Source organism: Notolepis coatsorum (genome assembly GCF_963971535.1).
Source record: "Notolepis coatsorum genome assembly, chromosome: 11".
Taxonomy (NCBI): Eukaryota; Metazoa; Chordata; class Actinopteri; order Aulopiformes; family Paralepididae; genus Notolepis; species Notolepis coatsorum.
In genome coordinates this window covers 94959963-94981332 of record NC_140175.1, presented here as the reverse complement: position 1 = coordinate 94981332, position 21370 = coordinate 94959963, and the positions used below count along the sequence as shown (strand labels likewise).

The 21370-nt window shown below is 45.2% G+C and overlaps 1 protein-coding gene across 1 annotated transcript in view; it reads left to right on the top strand.

Annotated features, from left to right (window-relative positions):
* Nucleotides 1-9907, top strand: part of sdad1 (SDA1 domain containing 1) — a 36102-nt gene extending 26195 nt beyond the window's left edge. Inside the window, exons 21-22 of the mRNA XM_084324536.1 lie at nt 7418-7579; nt 9418-9907. Of these exons, the coding sequence (XP_084180662.1) occupies nt 7418-7579; nt 9418-9465 (210 nt within the window). The 3' untranslated portion in view covers nt 9466-9907. The remainder of the gene's footprint in view (nt 1-7417; nt 7580-9417) is intronic.
* The last annotated feature ends 11463 nt before the right edge of the window (nt 9908-21370 follow it).

Below are 21370 nucleotides of genomic sequence, written 5' to 3'. Positions count from 1 at the left end.
TAAAAGATTTCAACCAATTTCCAATATTACATTTTAATGCCAATATCGGCCGATAATATCGGTAGTCCGATAATATCGGACATCCCTAGTATAGACCTTTTCCAACTTGACAACATAAACGTTCTAAACGGGCCCCGCGTTTGCTAAGGAGGAAGTTCAAGTTCAAGTTTGTTTTTATTTGTCAAAATACAGGATACTTTATAATGAAAAGCTTGTTTCTCATGAGCCCCTGAGTGTGCTACTGTACATACAGTAAAGAGAAAGTAAGTAAACAAAATAAAATAAAAAGATAATTAAGAAGTAAAAAGTAGGTAAAGTCAATAATATACATATATACAATATACAATAGAGTAAAATTAGTACCAGTGAGGTAGAATGCAGAGGTACAAAACTTGGGGTAGGGTGCTAATGAGGTATTGAATGTGGTGCAAATCTCTTTAGACACTTTATATTTATCTATTATTAACACATTCCCTGCCGCGCAATTTGAGCATCTTATACCACTCTCTGCCAGCACTGTAAGCCTAATAGCCTATGGAGATGTTCACCTTCTTTGCAGGGCTATAACTTTTTAAATTGTATTGCTAAATTGACATTACTATGGCCCATTCAACATCGATTATCTATCGTTCAGGATGTAGGAACGTTTTACTTTTTCATTCATAGATTCATGAAAATACCGTCTAGAATATAAATATGTTTTTATTGTTTTCTGCAGTAATTCCTAGAACGTGAGATATAGGCATAAACGCATATATAGATTATCAAATGCCGTTTGTTGGCGATACACGCTATATAAAAAATTTCAACTGTACATGATCCTAAATGTTATGACTGATCATGTGCGGATGAACGGGTGGGGGGGGTCGTTTATAATTCCGTGATCATCTGTAAATGCTTTATGTAGTATGGGTGATATATTGATCAGAGCAGTTTGCATGGATAATAATAAACACGCGCTGAAAATGACGTCAGCGTCCTCTTACCGTTCGACGATGAGACTGGAGGAAAAAGATCCCACTTATTTGACGGCGATCTCCTAAATCCATTTCCGGTTTGTATAATCATAATAAACGGCCAAATCGTATCGATTATTGCGTTATGGCAGCGATCGCTACACACGGACGTGTGTATACAGTCCCGCAACAATATGAGAGTGCCGGACGCATTTCCCAGACGCACCGAGATCGACTTGTCCATTTCCGGTTTGGCAACTCGCCGATCATCCACCAGGCTGCAGTATTGAAGCGTTGCAGAGTTGTGCATGCTCCCACTGCATCAGACCAGGCTCTGAGGGAATTATGAATAACATGGCGAAAAAATGAAATATGATCTCAATAACGTCGTACGCCGTGGATTGGCAGAATTCGCATGAACTTGAAACACGTCGTAAGCCGTTTCTGGCGTGGGATGTGTTAAAGTGAGTGGTAAAGTGAGTGTGTGCATGTGGATGTGTGTGCAGTGTATGTAGATGATGGGTTGTTACATAGTGTCATTGTCGTTGAGCATCCTGATGACCTGGGGATAGAAGCTCCTTCTGAGTCTCTCTGTACTGGCCATGAGACTCCGGTATCGCTTGCCTGACCGCAGCAGTTCAAAGAGGCAGTTGTTTGGGTGACTAGAGTCTTTGATTATTCTCTTAGCCTTGGCCCTGCAACGCTTGTTATAAACGTCCTGGAGAGTGGGAAGCCCCCCTCCAATTGTGCGCTCGGCTGAACGGGCCACTCTCTGTAGTTTGCTGCGGTCTTGTGCAGTGCTGTTCCCAAACCAGGAGGTGATGTTACCAGTCAGGATGCTCAAAAAACTACAAAAGAAGGAAGGGTCATCACGTCAGAATACCGGTGTTCCTGTTTGCTAATGAGGAAACTATAAAAGAAGGAAGGGTCATCACGTCAGAATACCGGTGTTCCTGTTTGCTAATGAGGAAACTATAAAAGAAGGAAGGGTCATCACGTCAGAATACCGGTGTTCCTGTTTGCTAATGAGGAAACTATAAAAGAAGGAAGGGTCATCACGTCAGAATACCGGTGTTCCTGTTTGCTAATGAGGAAACTATAAAAGAAGGAAGGGTCATCACGTCAGAATACCTGTGTTCTATGCTCTACTTGGTGCCAGACTTTGGTGCCAGTTCTATTGAAGTCTGTATTAAAATTCTATACATACAAGCTATCTGAGGAAATGTACATCAACTAAATCAAACGTTAGCTAGTTAACGTTGCAACAAATTGCTGATTATTCTGACATCCAAGGTAATAACCTGTTTAAATGACGGGTCATAAACGAGGAGACGGCTGATGCCATTCAACTCCATGTCGCCCGAACTGAGAAGTTTCCACACTTGGCACCAACGTGCGTTCATCAGGGCTCCAGACTAACTTTTTTCACCACCGTCCCAGAACCATCCCGAAATACAGTTTTAACCGTCCCAAAGTGAATGTAAACCGTCCCAAAATAAAATTAAGTATATATAGTGTCTCTACTCTTCACAATATTAGCATAAAACATATATTAATCACACCGTCTCTACTCTTAAAAATATTAGGATATCGCATATTAGGGGTGGACGGTATGGTCTAAAATTTATATCACGGTATAATTTGAAGCATAGACGGTAACGGTATATATCACGGTATCAGTGTTTCCGTTAGAATAATTTTTTTTGCCTGATAGGCAGGCTATATAAAGAGTGACATCCTCAAGGCATGTAGATTTATAATATTTTAACTTAAAACTAGGCTACTTTTGCGTATAAAGTCATTATATTCCAAATAAAATAAGTCCCGAGTCGAGACTCCGTGCTGCTCCCATTGCAAACAGCGGGGCTGTATTTTGCTAGAAGCATATGTAGCTGCAGAGCCGCAGAGCCAGTGGCTCTTTCAGGTCGTTCAGCCGTTTGGTGGGGGGGCGCTGTTGAGCGGGCCTGTGACCAGACCTTAAAGAGCCACTGGCTCTGCGGCTCTGCAGCTGCATGCTATTTCGCAAATCCTCTGCTGCAGCCGTCCTCCCGTCGTTATCATAACACTACACACATATCATAATGTTTACAGCAAACTGTAGTTGATCACCAGGTATGTTTTATTAACGTAGAATAATTCATATAAGAAAAACGATAGGTAAGATCTCTTACCTTTCTCCACTGGTTAAAAATGCCAGGAACTGAAATCGAAACTTGCTGTGCGCCGCGGTGATATGCGTTTATTATGAAATGACAATTGCGTGTTGACACGCCCAGTGCGCCCACTGCGCGAAGCCTCCTAAATAACTTTTTCCAGTTTGCACATATCTATTATCTATGACTAATTCGATCTATTTTTAGGGGCAAATGCGATTGAAATGGTCGCGCTGTGGTTACATGACGTCATTGCTATTTTAGAGCTGCCCTACCGGTTACACGGTATAGTCAAAATCCATACCGTAGAGCAAATTCATACCGTTTATACCATATACCGTTTATACCGTCCACCCCTATCGCATATTAACATGAAAGAGGGAACTATTCTGGACTGGGTTGGGCTGAACTGGGCAGTGAAAGATGCTGGACTGGACTGGGTTGGGCAGGGAAAGTTGGGCTGGGCAGTGAAAGAACCAAGCATTTCACTGTAATGTAATAGCTAAATAAAACAAACTTGAACTTGACTTGTTACATTTGCACTCTGGTTGGATGCCAAACGTATTCTGGTTGTACTGTACTTGTGCTGTATGATGACAATACATTGGAATCGAATCTCATGTCAACGCTAGGGGTTCAGCAGGTGTATTCTGAATGACAAGTATGACAACATCACCGCTGTGAAGGGCATATGGGCGAGTGGTGATATGGGGGGAAACCCGGTAATACCGTACTTTTCGGACTTTAAGCCGCGGCTTTCCCCCCCATTTTTCGACCCTGCGGCTTGTATAACGGTGCGGCTAATCTATGGATTTTTACAGCTAACTGGGCGCACTCCCTCAGCTCTGTGACCGTCAGATCAGACTCCTAAATCTGCTGCAGCAGTGCACGTCAACCACGTCAACAAACCATTACGGCAAGAGTCTAGTGTATGAGCAGCTCAGAGCTCCTCTTTCAACATGCTGCCTACCTACTGTACCCGGAGCTGCTAACTGGCTAACGTTATGAGAGCTAACGTTGCTACCTACTGTACCCGGAGCTGCTAACTGGCTAACGTTATGAGAGCTAACGTTGCTACCTACTGTACCCGGCGCTGCTAACTGGCTAACGTTATGAGAGCTAACGTTGCTACCTACTGTACCCGGCGCTGCTAACTGGCTAATGTTATGAGAGCTAACGTTGCTACCTACTGTACCCGGAGCTGCTAACGTTATGAGGGCTAACGTTGCTACCTACTGTACCCGGAGCTGCTAACTGGCTAACGTTATGAGAGCTAACGTTGCTACCTACTGTACCCGGCGCTGCTAACTGGCTAACGTTATGAGAGCTAACGTTGCTACCTACTGTACCCGGAGCTGCTAACTGGCTAGCGTTATGAGAGCTAACGTTGCTACCTACTGTACCCGGCGCTGCTAACTGGCTATCGTTCCTGTTTAACACTTTGATTGCCCACCCCGAGTTTTCTCGGGTTTACCCCCAGCGGGTTGAATGCCCATCACGAGAATATTCGTTTTTTCTCTTTTTTTTATTAGCGATCTGATTTCATATTTCATCAACCGAGTCTACCGTTGGAAAATCAGCCACCCCAGGCGCTCGGATGTGAAAAAAGCGCCCCCCTATCGTCTCCCAGATGGTAATTCACCCTTTTGGATTGGACTCAATGAAAATGAATGAGAAAAAAAAACCCGGACTCCACATTTTACTTCTCACTCATGTAACCGGGGTCGATCAGCTTCATCATGGACCCTCAGAGCAGCAGGGATTATGTGTTTTTACAGTATACGCGTGGGATCCATAAAAGGATCGATTTTTTCGAATGGCGATCAGGAATTGGAATAATCCATTTGGATACCATCTGATCTCAGGTAAGGAATCTGTTACCAGTCTTAGGATAATCAGACCCATTTTCACAGATATAAGCTTTTCCCCTATAATGTGATATGACTGTTTGACTCTAAGAGCGATCAGGAACTGAGAGAATCGATTTTCAGCGCGCGGCACCAGCGTGCACACGTACACATATCATATACTATCGATAATCTAGCGTTTATTTGAAAACTATTCATAAATAGGCCGACAAATGACAACGTTCTAGAATATTACAGTACGGGGCGATTATCATAGAATCCTCTTTTTTTTCGTGAAAACGAGGGTTTTTCTAAATGCTATGAAACGGAAATGAACCGATAAAAAAACAATTTGCTTTGACAATGTTGACTGGAAATGGGTCATTGATAATGCGACGGGCAGATTAGACACATAGCCATAATTTAAAACATAGATTAGGCGATATTAATGCTAACATTGAAGTGGATGTGGGCATTCAAGCACTAAATGTGCGCCCCCTGCTGGGCATTCAAAGTGTTAAACAAAAATGTTAATAAATGGGAGCTTCCTCAAACAGCCATCACTTTCCCGACAATCCCCTCTGTGCACGAACCCTTACATATGGTAATTAAACATTAAAACACCTCCGGCTTATAGTCCAGTGCGGCTTATATATGTACACATCATTCAATTTAGCCGCTGCGGCTTATATTCAGGTGCGGCTTATAGTGCGAAAAGTACGGTAATTCGGTAATAATAAAATGTCACTCGGCTGCATTTAAGCAAAGCCGCTCAGTATAGTCCACTATGTTGAACGCGCGTTATGGTAGCTTGTTACATGCTAGGTAGCTAGCCGGCTAATGCTGGTTGACTTGAGTGAGCCTCACACCCACTTGTCATTCTCATCCGACTCGAAGGAGACGCGTCGCGTGCTGTTGTTCGCCCCCATGTCAGACAGACCGCACTTATATCCGAAAGCGATGACTCTACATGCAATTATTTTCATCCACTGATGTGTTTTTGTCTACGTTGTCAAGCCGGTGACAGGAGTCTGTAGGTCCACGCGCAGTGATCTGTCCACTTCCCCTAGATGGGCGGCATCTTCTAGAAAATGAGTGTTCATTGGAGGAGCTTAGAGCGCAACGATGATGTTCATTGGTTATGGATTATTATGAGGCGCAAATGGGAGGAATCATAAGGGGGGAGTCAGAGTTTGGCTTGTGCCAGTGAGCAAATCAGCAGATTGCAGAATGATTTTTTTGGTTTTGTTTACTACTCGCCAGTGTGGCGAGTGCTCTTCATGAATCACTCGCCAAACATAAATAATACTCTCATTTGGCGAGTCAAATGGCCTAATTTCCTCCCCTGCTCGGGTTGTATTGTTGGATGCAGTTCCCTGTTGGTCAGTTTGTGTCTGTTCTCCATCTTCTTCTGCTGTGTTTATCCTCTTCAAATAGCGCAGCATATTTGCGGTGCTCTCTTCACTGAGAGGATGCCAGTATAGCGTGTTTTTTTATAACATTCTGATATTTTCGCGGTTCTTGTACAGTGGTCTCGTGCGACTGTCAATTAAAATAAATATGGGCTGTTTTAAATTGTGTGAATAGTTGTTGTGAGTACTCGCACGATGTTTCAATATAATCCGTTTTACCATTCATTATAAACACAGACGTAAGGTGTCCACCGCGCTCAGAACGTCAAATTCTATCAACACTTTTTTTTAAGCTCCGGCCAAAATGCGTGGTGACGTGTTGACCAATTTCGGAGGGGGATCCCAATGATGTATCAATAAAAACGTACTGTCAGTTCATGTCCAAGGGATTATGTTCACGCGCACAGCAAGTATCACCAGTTCCTGGCATTTTTAACCATTTTAACCAGTGGAGAAAGGTAAGAGATTTCCCTATCGTTTTTCTTTTTCGATGTCGAGATTAATTTGGGGTGTGACGCTGCTGCAGCGCGAGCTGTGGTTTGCTGATGAGAATGGTGGGCAGGAGCTGCAGCTGGATTAGCGTATTGCTGCGTTGGAAGGCGGAGATAAGTCATTGGATTCGGCAAATCACTCACCGTTTAGATTTCAGTGAACCCCACATGATAATGTTGCCGTCTCTCTGTCAACTAACAGTCAGCACGAGACACGCACCGTTTGACAGCAATATATGCGCGCACTGACAGTCGGCTAATTGACATTTCCTGTGAAAAAAAAATCCTCTTCGTCCAGTTTGTGTCCCGGCAAAGATTTTTGTTCGTCCCAAATAAATATTTGATCATCCGAGGGACGACGGGACATCGTTAGTCTCGAGCCCTGGCGTTCACACACTACACAGGCTTCTTTTCTAGTTTCCTTGTTTGATAATACAATAGTTTGACAGGAAATAAAATCAACTTGGGCCCAAGCTGTCCCCCTGGCAACAGAATTATACTGAAAAGGTCTTGTGTTGGAATCCTTCAGTGACCCTTTGAATGGTTCCATCTCCCCAGGCCGGCCGGACGGACAAGAAGGAGTTTGTGAAGAAGCACACCAAGCTGAACCCGTTCGCCAGCACCAGCAACAAGGAGAAGAGGAGGAAGAAGAACTTCATGATGATGAAACACAGTGACCAAGTCAGGACGAAGGGCAAGCGCTCCTTCAGAGACAAACAGGTAAGCCCACACACCGTTATAATGTAACTCACAAACTCAAACAGTTTTTTTTATCCAGCTCTCCATTTGAGCTGAGAGTCCAAACGGGTCTGTGTCCCGACCTTGTACTCCCAGATTCAACGTATTGAGGCCAGATGTGGCAGGATGTAGTGAGATGTGTATTCTAAATGTTCGGCAGCCCTCGTTTTTTTTTTTTTTTTTTTTGCCAATGCGGGACCCCACTGTCACCTACCCGCGACCCCACTTTGGGTCTCGACCCGTAGTTTGAGAACCACTGCATTAGAGTTATACCATATATACTGTTTGCTTGAAGATGTGCCAATGCAGCCTCAGGAGTCCTCTCTGCACTCTTTTACCAGACAGAGGGAAACCTCTAGTCGTCCCGTCATGCATGCGTTGGTAGTGGTACTACATGGATTAACCAAGTTTACATTTACATTTACATGTTGTCATTTAGCTGACGCTTTTATCCAAATCGACTTACAAGTTCTGTACGACAAGTCATCAGGAAGGGCACAACTCTTATCAGCTGAGTAACAATGTTCATCAAAGTGTTGAGTGCTACAGTGCATGTTAGTATATTAGGACAAGTGCATGACAGTAAAGGTTAGTTAGGGTTGGATTATTATAATTTTTTTTTAGATAATGGTATGGGTATCGGATCGGTACTCTGTATCGGCCGATACCCAAAGCCAGGTATCTGTATCGGGACTGAAAAAGTCGGATCGGTGCATCCCTAATTACAACATGACTAACAGTAGACACAACATTACAACATGACTGTAGCAGGGTAGTATATCTATATATTTACCTGTAGCAGGGTAACATAAATATATATTTACATATTTACATTATATGAACATCAAAGTTCAATGCTAAACTTCAGGTGTCACTGCCTGCCTTCAGCATTTAGCTGCAGTGAACTGCAGAATGAACTGGAGCAATGATGTTTCCTTCTGTGTGCTCTTCATTTATTTCAAAGAAGTATACAGTAGGTACCTGAGCTTTGATTGCATTTTATACAGCAATTTTAAATTCGACAAACAGGTCAGCGCCGTAGTCAAAAACAGTTTTTACCACCTCAGACTCCTGGCGAAGACAAAGGCATACCTCTCCCAAAGTAACCTAGAGACGGTGATACATGCCTTTGTCACCACTCGCCTCGACTACTGCAATGCCCTCAAATCCCTGCTTCGCCGCCTACAACTGGTGCAGAACGCAGCCGCGCGCCTCCTCACCAAAACTAAAAAACATGAGCACATCAGCCCAGTTTTGGCCTCGCTCCACTGGCTACCTGTTCGTTTTAGAATAGATTTTAAACTAGCCCTAAATGTTTTTAAATCACTAAATGGCACGGCTCCTCCCTATCTATCCGACCTCTTGCACCGCCACACCCCCCACCGATCCCTCAGATCAGCTGACCAGCTGCTATTGGTGGTGCCTAGAACTAGGCTCAAGACTAGGGGAGACGGAGCCTTCTCCTCCGCAGCGCCTAGATTGTGGAACAGCCTCCCCCTCAGTGTACGGGCCGCCCAGACCGTGCAGGCTTTTAAATCACTTTTAAAAACCTACCTGTTCTCCTTGGCCTTCCTCCCCACTTAATCACTACTAGACCCCTGGCCCTTCTATCCTCTTTGTTTTACTGTGTCCTACCTGTTTTTATTACTTTCATTGCTTTACTGTGTTTTAATCTTATATCTTGCATCATATTATTTAGTTTTTATCAACCTGCCTGTGAAGCACTTTGGTGCCAGCTGCCGCTGCCTGGAAATGTGCTATACTAATCAAATTGACTTGACTTGACTTATAAACGTATCGTCTTAATTTTCTCTGTCCAGATCGCTCTACGAGATTCTCTCCTGAAGAAGAAGAAGCAATATAAGTAGCACAGTCTGGAGATTACGATGTCATCACAATCAACTCGACGTGTCATGGACTTTGCTATTACTCTGACTACACATAGGGACTCGCCGCCCGCAACTTGTTCTCTGGCTGTTTCCATTGTTCATCTTAAAAAAGAACGCTACCGAAAAAATAGAGCAGATTTATTCTGCCCACAATCTCACTCATATCCTAAAACTGCTAACTGTCTTGTGCAAATAAAATTTGGTTTGAGGTTTATTTAGTTGGAGTAATAATAAATAAATTAAATCAAGGCATTTTGAATGTGGCCTTCTGGGAACTGTTAATTAACTTGTATATGTTTGTAGTTTTGTGATATATGATTAGATTATGGGCAGGATAAATCTGCTTTATTATTTTGAGTGTCCCTGTAATTTGTGTATAGGTTGGCTGTACTGCTATCTATTAAAAGATTTTTTAACAGTTTTTGGATTTCAATTAATCTCCCCTCTTTTCTGCCTGATCACATGTTCCATCCCAGGCTCCCGGGAGACACCACAATATATGTATAGGGAACAAATACTAAACATCAAACTGATGCAACAGTGGTCTAATGTCGTCATACACCCATGGTAGTTAGTGTTTGGAGTGTGGTAGTTGGTGGAAGGAGGAAGGAAGAAGAGTACAGGGGAAGAAGTCTTTATTTGTCATGCAGATTTTTTAACAAACGCATGCGATGGGCGACCCACAAGAACACAACACATGCACAGAGTCGCTGATGAAATGTTCTCTGCACTTCCCTTCTCGTCGTCCTTCCCTCCCAAGGCAGCAGACGAGGGCTGCAGTGTGCGCCGCGCCCAGGGACCAATCCAAGTGCTCCTGTCCGTCTTTGTCAGGGACACGACAGTGTTAGCGATCTGTTGTGCATGTTTTTCCATTGGGTTTGTCTTATCGGGAGGGGAAACCATTGCGAGCACGGCGGGAGAACATGCAAACTCCACACAGAAAGGCCCGGGAGATACCCCACCTGGGTAACTGGCAACCTGGTCCCGAAGCGGGAATCGAACCCAGGACCTGCTAGCTGTGAGGCGACAGTGTTAACCACTACACCACCGTGCCGCCTTGGGAAACGAGGGGGAACAAAAAGAAGAGGCAGCAGAGAAGGGAGTTGTGTTCTACCAACACCACTGTCTAGACTAGCATACTTATAATATAGTATTTTAATATAACAGCATAGTTAAAAGTGGTTAAGGCTGGGTTGTCAAAATGGGCAGGGGTGAGGTGGGTTTTAGAAGTAAGGTCAAGCAGTAGTCTGACCAGTTTGTTTTGTGATGTTTATAGTCTTGTTTTTAGCGCCTTTGAGGTGCTTTGGTACCATGAGGTGCAAGCATAGTCGTAGTACCCTTGAATGAGTGCTCCTGTTAGAGCCTTCAGGGTATTCTTGTTTACCAGAGGAGATCCGGTACAAGAATCTTGTTCATTGCTTAACTTTTTTGATTTCATTGGTTGCCATTTTGTCAGAAAACAAGTATTCTCAAGACTCATCTGCACCTTGATTACACTGCCTATTGCTCATTATGTGTACATTCCGTTAATTATATTGTTTAAACTTTACACTGCCTATTTTTTCTTTCTACTGTACTATATTGCCTCCAAGCCCATACCTGTACACCCCTCCCCCATGCTACTATGACGCCTGAAAGGGCGCCAAGCAGTGGCGGACTCAGGCTGTTTGAGGGGCAGGGGCGAAAAGAAAAAAAGGGCACCTACTGCACAAAAAGCTATGATGCGTCATGTATGGTGAAATAGTCTTCATCCTTGATTAAGATTGACATTAGAATAAGATAGACAATCCAGATTAATAGTATAACCACACCTCTATGATTTAAAAACGGGGAACAATACACCTTTCTAATGTTTATTTCACCTCTTGTCATGGTGTTTGAAAAGTAAATTATCATGGTGTTTGAAAAGTGGATTTATCATAGTGTTTGAAGGCCTAAACCATTGCTGCAGTGGTACATTTCTCAATGCTAAAGATATCAGTGAGGAATATAAATATTTGGGAAAAAGCATTTTAATATGGTCTGGGTTGAAAAATAGTGAACCTATTCTTTAAAAGCTATTTACAACATATTTTACAGGATATAAAACAGTTAAAGTTAATTCGAGTGCCGTTGAGCTTCCTTTCTCTCTCCTAACTCTCCTCTCCTCCCCTTCTCTCATGTCCTCTCCTCTCATCCTGTCCTCTCCTTCTCTCCTATCTCTCTCTCTCCCCCCTCTCTATCTTCCCCATTCTCTCCATTAAAGTTAATATATTGTACCTGGATACTGGCTGGATCAGTGGGATATTTTAATGGCAACAGGAGAGCATTCAAGTTATTTGTTGTGTCGTTTGAATCATTTCTCTCCCCATCATCATTTTCATCCTTGCTTTCTTTAGCATCTCCATGACCATCTTCATCATCATTTCTCTCCATAGCATCATCTGCATTCTCTTTCCTCAACTTCTTCATAATTTCTCTCAATAGAATCATCTGCATTTTGTCTTTCCTCCACTTCATAATTTCTCTCCATAGAATCATCTGCATTTTCTCTTTCCTCCACTTCGTCACCATCTCTCTTCCCGATATCATTTCCCTCTTGAATATCTCCATCTTCATTGTCTGTACTGTCTTTATCTAAGGTGGAGCAAATAATATTGGTTTTATAATAGTAATATAATTGTACTGTATATAATATTCATACTGTAGCCTACAATGTTATAATTGTTTTATAAAATAATGTCATATAGCACTACCACCACTAGCCCTCTTGCCTTGATTGGAATAAAAAGGATCTATGGTTGGTCAATTTAAATGTTTAAGACACATTTTCTGTCCAAAATAAGCATTATTGACCATGTTAGAACCAGATTCTCAGTTATAATCCAAACTATTGGCTCTGTGCGACAAGCTTGTACACGTAGCTAGTAGTGAGGACTTACAAATACATACCTGTATCCTTATCTCCTCCCTTACTATTGTTGCGTTGGACCCAATTTTTCAAAGAGAATGCCTCTTTCAGCATTTTTCAGCTGCTTTTTAATATTCTTCAGATTTCTTTCTCTCATTGGCATTCTGTAATCATAGAATATAGGCCAATGCTAAACCCACTTTTAAGTTTACTACCACTCTTAAGTTAGCTTTAAAAAGCGATTCACACTGAACTTTAAAGTGATATCGGTATATTTTGTGCAAATAGTCCTAAAATAATTTGTACACTTTATTTCTAAATTGAGAACACAGGTTAGCATATCAGCTAAGCAAGGTACCTGTTTAGTTAGCTAGCTACAGTAGTAATACAGCTAGCCTAGGCTAAAACATACTGCCATCAATAAAGGCACTTGCAGTGTACACACATTAGTATTTAGTAATGCATAATTGGTCAAACAAACTCAATATTTGCAACTTCAAAGAAAGCGTGCTGTATTACCTACCTCACACACAGCAGTAGGATGCAGGGTTACAGCTCAGACTGCATTAAGCCCTCTGGCATCTGAACATTCAAGAAGGGATGTGTCTAAGACTGAAAACTTAAATGGATGGAATATTGTAGTGACGAGGCTGCTCAGAGTTGTAGCTAACACTTTTGCGTGACATTATTTAACCGTCGGGGCACATGGTCAAGTTTAGACCATTGGAAGGGCACCAATGGGCACGTCCTCAAATTTTCACCACTCAAAAGGGCATTTTAGCGTGATGTTTTCAACTGTGGGGGCACATGGTCAAGTTTAACCATTGGAAGGGCACCAATGGGCACGTCCTCTAGTTTTTTCCACTCAAATGGGAACTTTAGGTTTAGCGTGATGTTTTCAACTGTCAGATTCAGATTACTTTATTCACCATATTATTGTATATACAAATGGAACGTGATTCGACGTTACAGTGCATGATTTTTTTCACAAATAGGAATAACAATAATAAATAAATAAGTGCAAAAACAGAACAGAACAGTGAGACAACAATAAGACAGTAAAAGTGCAGTGGTTGGGGACATGAATACAGTGCAGCACAGTTCAAGTCCAGAGGTCTGTGGGGGCACATGGTCAAATCTAGACCATTGGAGGGGCACATCCTCTAGTTTTTTCACTCAAAGGGGCACTTTTGCGTGATGTTTTTCAACTGTGGGGGCACATGGTCAAGTTTAGACCATTGGAAGGGCACCAATGGGCACGTCCTCTATAATTTTTGCCACTGAAAAGGGCACTTTTGCATCACATTATTTAACCGTGGGGCACATGGTCAAGTTTAGACCATTGGAAAAGCACCAATAGGGCACACCCTCTAATTTTTTATACAATGTAAAAGATTTGAATGCATAATTGCGGTGTATAAAATTCAATGTAAAAAATTGCGATCACCATCATCCGGGCTACCCAGACAGGATAAGCAATCGAGCCTGAATGCAATCGAACTGACTTCTGGCCTATCACTACACGGCTTTGTCAGTCATGTGATCACAACAACCCGGGAAAAGATGACGGAGGTCTTTGCTCTGGTTTTAATCTCACCTCTGGCACTTTCGCCCAATTAATGGGACTTTATTTTGACACCCCATGGATTATGCGGCCAATCACATGCAAGGATCATGCCATTGCCATTATATCCAAAGACAGCGAGTGTGGTACTACAGGCCGGGGCGCGTCTATTCTTTTACCAACGGATTTCCAGTTCCGCGATCTGATTGGCCACTGACGTTTCTGGTGCGATCTGATTGGCCACTGACGTTTCTGGTCATGTGACATGTGCGCCCAATCGCGTGACGCGCCCATTTCCGCCTCTAACAGCAGCAAACTACCTCACGCCTAGTTTATCACTGGTTAAGCTTAGGCGACTCTTTCGAAGTTGGTTAAGGTTAGAGTATGGAATCAGGGCTGGTGTTCTATCGCCCTGCTCTAAGACAAACTCTAACCTTAACCAACTTCGAAAGAGTGCCTAAGCTTAACCGGTGAAAGAAACAGGCGTCACACGATTGGCGCGACCAGAAACGTCAGTGGCCAATCAGAGCGCAGAATGCGAACGCGGAACTGGAAATCCGTTGGTAAAAGTATTCAGGCGGCCGGCGTGCCTGTATATTTTCCCCAACGGAGTTTCACTTTCGTGTTCGGTTTGCGCGATCTGATTGGCCACTGACGTTTCTCTCAGCGCCAATCGCGTTACTCCTAACAAACTGGTTAAGCTTGGTGACTCTTTCGAAGTCGCTCTATTTCGAAGTTGGTCAAGGTTAGGGTTAAGGTTAGGGTTAGTTGGTTAAGGTTAGGGTTCAGGTTAGGGTTAGTTGGATAAGGTTAGGGTTAAGGTTAGGGTTAGTTGGTTAAGGTTAGGGTTAGGGTAACAGCCTGCTGGCGCGATTGTTACGAGTAACGCGATTGGGCGCAAACCGAACGCGGAAGTGAAACTCTGTTGGGGAAAATATACACGCACATCAGGTGAGTAATAATTAGTACATTTAATCTGTTGCCTGTTCTCAAGTTAATGCAGTACCACTATGTTTTTATTCATGTAACATGCTGCTAAAAGTAGCCTATTAAGTTTTACATTTCAGGAGAAAAATGTTTTCCCGACCGTTATAGGAGAGTGCATGTAATTCCGACTCCCCCTTCACTATCTTGGTTGGCTAATGCAGGGGTTCCCAAACTTTTCAGGCCAGGGCCCAGAAAATAAGGCGTCAGAGAGCCGCGGCCCAATGCACATCGTCTGTCTTTTTTTCTTCTTTTTTTTTGCCAGGCGACCGATTTTTTAAGCCAAATATCACTTCAATCCTATTAAGTTAGTTCAAGTTAGTTATTCATTTATATGTGCTATTTATGAGAGGGCTAACTTGTTGCAAAATAATAATGATAATAATAATAGCCTCATTAAAATACTATTGTTGCTTCGGTTGTTTTCAGCGTTTTATGTGCATAATCTGTTATTTAGTTTGAAATGTTCGTTGAAATAAGTAGATTTTTCGTTTTTGTTTATTTATTAAGTTAATATAAAACCATATAGTCACATTTTAGAATACAATAGAATATAATTTTAGAATACAACTAGAAACACTGTCCTGGCCTGCTTCTAAGTTCAGTGGCCTGACAAAAAATAATAATATAAAAAAAAAAAAAAAAAAATGTAAATCATCTCGCGGCCCACCCGTGGCTGCTCGCGGCCCACCTTTGGGTCGCGCCCCCGACTTTGGGAACCACTGGGCTAATGCACTATAGCTAGCAAGCGAGCTACCACTCGCCAAGTCAGGCACCTGCGGTCTACATGGCTCGCATGCTTGCTAAGCTAGCCCATACTAGCCAACCAGTTCTTGCTAAAAATACGCTCGCCTGACATATCATCATGTAACTCGAGAACCGAGGCACGGAATTGGTCGAGTGAGGTTGCATTAGAACGGCAAAAAATTGATCTTTCGAACAGTATTATGTTAGGCTTGGACTATGAGATGGAACTGTAAGATCTGCAAATCATTGTCTGATCTGCAAAGCCAGATGGCCCGCACTATTTGAGGCATCTCATGCGAGTGCTTGCTGATTAGATATATATTCCTAGTCCATTGTGAAGGACTGCACTGGTGGTTTTGCATATTTAGCTCTTAAATTCAAAATGTGTACTGTCAACTATTTTCTAAATCATATCCGGATCAAGTTTCAGAATAATTTTGTGTTTTTATTTATTTCATGGTTATACAGCTTTTAGAAATGTTTGTACCATTTGAGGCTTCAATGCTATGTTCCTTTTTGTCTTTCAGCTCCAGCTCCAGCTCACCCAACTCACTTCGCGCTCCGTGCCCTTCGTCTGGTCCGCTAAGGTGGACTCTGCCTTCTCCGAGTTGCGTAGGCGCTTCACCTCCACGCCCATCCCACGTCCCACCAGTTCGTGGTGGAGGTGGACGCCTCGAGTACCGGGGTGGGGGCGGTCCTCTCCCAGCGCTCCGCTCTCGACCAGAGACTACACCCCTGCGCCTTCTTCTCTCGCAGCCTGACCCCGGCGGAGGTCAACTATGATATTGGGAACCTGGAGCTCCTGGCAGTCAAGCTGGCCTTGGAGGAATGGAGGCACTGGCTGGAGAGATGGCGCCGCAACGAACGGCTGCCTATCTGTGCGCTCCGTCGAGACTGTGTTTACTTTTGTTAATATTTATAGTTTTTAGAGTTTTGTTCGTACCAACTGTTGGTGCATTTAATGTATATCACCGTCAGTCACTCATAGACATTGGATTACGGGAAACTTACCAACTGGATTACTCACTGGACCAGCTTTCCGAACCGCATCAATGGCCTGAAGAAATTCTCCGGAGATTAGGACCAGATCCTTTGTTCCTAGATCCCAGGAAAAGAGGACCCAGACGACGAGGAAAGAGGGCTGGGATCCGTAACAGGCTGAGATCCAGACGCCACCGTACACCACTGCCCAGTATATTGCTAGCCAATGTACAATCAATTGACAATAAACTGGATGACATCCGAGCAAGGATTCAATATCAAAGAGACGTTAGGGACTGCAACGTCCTCTGCTTCACCGAAACATGGCTCACACCGGAGGTTCCAGACCACGCGATTCAACCGGCAGATCACTTCTTTATCCATCGCAAGGATCGGACATCAGCAGAGTCCGGTAAACAACGTGGAGGAGGTATTGCCTTCATGTTTAACAAAAATTGGAGCGATCCAACTAACGTGAAGGAATTATACTGCTCCCCAGAACTGGAATATATAACCATCAAGTGTCGTCCTTTCTTCCTCCCGAGGGAGTTAACGGCGATCGTCCTGATCGGAGTGTATATTCCACCGCAAGCCAGCAACAAGGTTGCGCTCTCCAGACTCCACGACGAGGTAAATAGAATACAAGTGGCGAATGTTAACGCCGCCATTTTAGTGCTGGGAGATTTCAATAGCGCCAATCTGAGAAAGGTATTGCCTGACTTCTATCAGCATGTGACTTGCAACACCAGAGGCGGTAACATCCTAGATCACTGTTACACGCAATTTAAAGGTGGCTACAAGGCTCATTCTGATAGTGGCTTTGGTAAATCAGATCACGCGTCCATCTTTCTTTCACCAAAGTACAAACAGAGAATTAAAAGTACTCCTGTAGTCTCGCGAGAGGTGCAGAAATGGGATTTGACGTCAGAGGAGACGCTCCGGTCAGTGTTTCACTACACAGACTGGAATGTGTTCCGCGACACAGATAACATTAATGTCTACACGGAAACAGTGCTGGACTATGTTTGTACTAGGGTGAAAGAAACAATCCCCACTACCAAAATGAAAGTTTACCCAAATCAAAAACCCTGGGTAGACAAATCCGTCCGTGAAGCTCTGAGAGAGCGCACCAAAGCATACAACGACGGCCTAGTGGCAGGCAACATGAATGACCACAAGGTGGCGCGATACAACGTAAGGAGGACAGTGTCAGAGGCCAAACGGCGCTACAGGGATAAAATTGAACTCCAGTTTGAACAAGCTGACTCTAGAGCTATGTGGCAGGGGCTCAAAACGATGACAGATTACAAAGGCGCCTCCCTCAAACTGAACAGTGACATCTCCTTAGCAAATGACCTCAATACCTTCTATGCGAGGTTTGATGCTGGTAATAACAACACCAGCTCACAAGCCTCGGCAATGGGGGGGGGGGGGGGGTCGGCTGCTGATGGAGGCGCAGTGTTCAGGGTAACAGAGCATGAGGTGAGGCGGACCTTTAAAAAAGTGAATATCAGGAAGGCAGCAGGTCCGGACGGCATCCCCGGCCGCGTCCTAAAAGTCTGTGCCGACCAACTGGCCCCAGTATTCACTGACATATTTAACCTGTCCTTAGAACAGGCTGTCATCCCCACCTGCCTGAAGAAGTCCACTATTATCCCTGTACCCAAAAAATCCAAGCCTGCTTGCCTCAACGACTACCGCCCTGTAGCTCTCACCTCCATAGCCATGAAGTGCTTTGAGAAGCTAGTAAAGGGCTACATCTGCTCCTCCCTCCCCATCAACATGGACCCCCTGCAATTTGCATACCGCCCAAACAGGTCCACGGAGGACGCCATAGCCCATGTGCTGCACACAGCAGCATCACACCTGGACAAGAGGCAGGGGAACTATGTGAGAATGCTATTCATCGACTACAGCTCGGCATTCAATACCATAGTCCCCTCCATACTCATAGCCAAGCTCAGGGACCTGGGCTTGGGCTATGACCTCTGCCAGTGGGTCTTGGACTTCCTGACTGGCAGACCCCAGGTGGTGAGAGCAGGCAACTGCACCTCCTCATCCATCACCCTCAACATAGGGGCCCCCCAGGGCTGTGTTCTGAGTCCCCTCCTCTACTCCCTGTACACACACGACTGTGTGGCTCAGCGGAGTAGCAATACAATCATCAAATTTGCTGACGACACAGTGGTGGTGGGCCTGATCTCTGCCAACGACGAGAGGGCCTACCTGGAAGAGGTCAAGGTCCTGGCGGGATGGTGCCAGGAAAACAGCCTCTCCCTGAACGTCAGCAAAACAAAGGAGATGATTGTGGACTTCAGGAGGTCGGGGGTCAAGGACTACAGCCCCCTCAGCATCGACGGGGCACCGGTTGAGAGAGTCAACAGCTTTAAGTACCTCGGAGCCTACATATCCGAGGACTTGACATGGACCACACACATTGACAGTGTTGTGAAGAAGGCACGACAACGCCTCTACTTCCTCAGGCGCCTAAGGAAGTTCCAAGTCAGCCAGAAGATCCTTAAGAACTTCTACTCATGTACAATAGAGAGCATCTTGACCGGCAACATCACCTCCTGGTTTGGGAATAGCACTGCACAAGACCGAAGCAGACTACAAAGAGTGACACGTTCAGCCGAACGCACAATTGGAGGGGGGCTCCCCACCCTCCAGAACATTTACTACAAGCGTTGCAAGGGCAAGGCTAAGAGAATCATTAAAGACTCCAGTCACCCGAACAACTGCCTCTTTGAACTGCTGCGGTCAGGCAAGCGATACCGGAGTCTCAAGGCGAGCACAGAAAGACTCAGAAGAAGCTTCTATCCCCAGGCCATCAGGCTGCTAAACGAACAATGAATGAACACTACACAACAACAACCACCAAACGCACATAGCACACACATCCACACGCACACACTCACTTTAAACAAACACACTGTAGCACCCACTCCACACACTTTATAGCACACACCCACTTTAAACAAACACACTGTAGCACCCACTCCCCACACTTTATATTTATGGATGAAGGATTGCACTACAACTCGTACACCTTACTGTAAATTGTACCTAAAATTGTACCTCATCCCATTTCTGCTTTGCACTAGATAGTACTGTACATTAGTACACTGCATAGTATTGTGTATTGTATATTATATGGTAACTCAGAACATTGTACATATGTCTATACCGAACACTGTGACCTCATTTTTCTTCTTCTAAATTCATGCTATATTATGTTATTATGTTATTTGATACTATCTTGTCTAGCACAGTCTCTGGAGCGTAACAGTAAGAAGCATTTTGTATGAAAGTATTCTGTACTTCTGTATGACAACTATTAAAGAACTTGAACTTGAACTTGGAGGGTTCAGAGATCCGCTTCCTGGTCTGGACGGACCATAAGAACCTCGCCTACATCCAGACGGCCAAGCGCCTGAACTCCCGCCAGGCCCGCTGGGCGCTGTTCTTCGGCCGGTTCAGGCCTACAGGCCAGGCTCCAAGAACATTCATCCGGACGCCTTCTCCCGGCAGTTTGTCCCCGAAGGGGGTCCCTCACACCCTGACACCATCCTCCCCTCCTCCTGCTTGGTGGCTTCCGCCACCTGGGAGATCCAGTCCGTCGTCCGAGAGGCCCAGCGCGCCCAGCTGAAGCGGCAGTTCTGGTGGGTCTCCATGAGGGAAGACACCCGCGCCTTCATCCTTGCCTGCACCGTCTGTGCTCGTGGGAAGGCTTCCCACCGACCGCCTGCCGGGCTCCTCCGTCCGCTGCCTGTTCCTGGCCGGCCCTGGTCACACCTCGCCCTGGACTCCGTCACCGGTCTGCCTCCCTCACACGGTAACACAGTCATTCTCACCATTGTCGATCGGTTCTCAAAGGCTGTTCACTTTGTCGCTCTCCCCAAACTTCCCTCTGCTTCCGAGACTGCAGACCTGATGGTGTTTCACGTCTTCTGGAAGGCCTTCTGCCGAGCCCTGGGGGCCACGGTCAGCCTCTCCTCCGGATACTACCCGCAGACCAATGGCCAGTCGGAGCGGGCCAACCAGGACCTGGGGTCCGCCCTCCGCTGCATCACGACCCGGGACCCCTCTGGCTGGAGCGCCTTCCTGCCATGGATCGAGTACGCCCACAACTCCTTGTCCTCCACGGCCACAGGTCAGTCTCCCTTCGAGTCTTCTCTGGGCTACCAGCCTCCACTGTTCCCTACCCAGGAGGAGATCTCAGTTCCCTCGGTGCAGGCGCACCTTCACCGCTGCAGGAGGATATGGGAGGACACCAGGACCGCGCTGCTCCGCTGACCGGAATCGCCGCTTTGCCGACCGCCACCGGACCCCGGCCCCCGACTATTAACCAGGTCAGATGGTTTGGCTCTCGTCTCGGGACCTTCCTCTAAAATCAGTTTCCCGGAAACTCACCCCCCGTTTTGTTGGTCCCTACGAAATTCTGTCTGTCATTAACCCCTCAGTCGTCCAACTCAAGCTGCCATCCCATATGCGCATTCATCCCTCTTTCCGTGTGTCCCAGTTGAAGCCGGTGGCCTCCAGTCCTCTGTCCCCTCCAGCTCCGGAACCTCCCCCTCCGCTGATCATTGACGACCATCCTGCCTACACCGTCCCGGCAGTTACTGGACGTGCGTCGTCGCGGTCGCGGCTTCCAGTACCTGGTGGACTGGGAGGGCTACGGCCCGGAGGAGCGCAGCTGGGTCTCCCGCCAGATGATC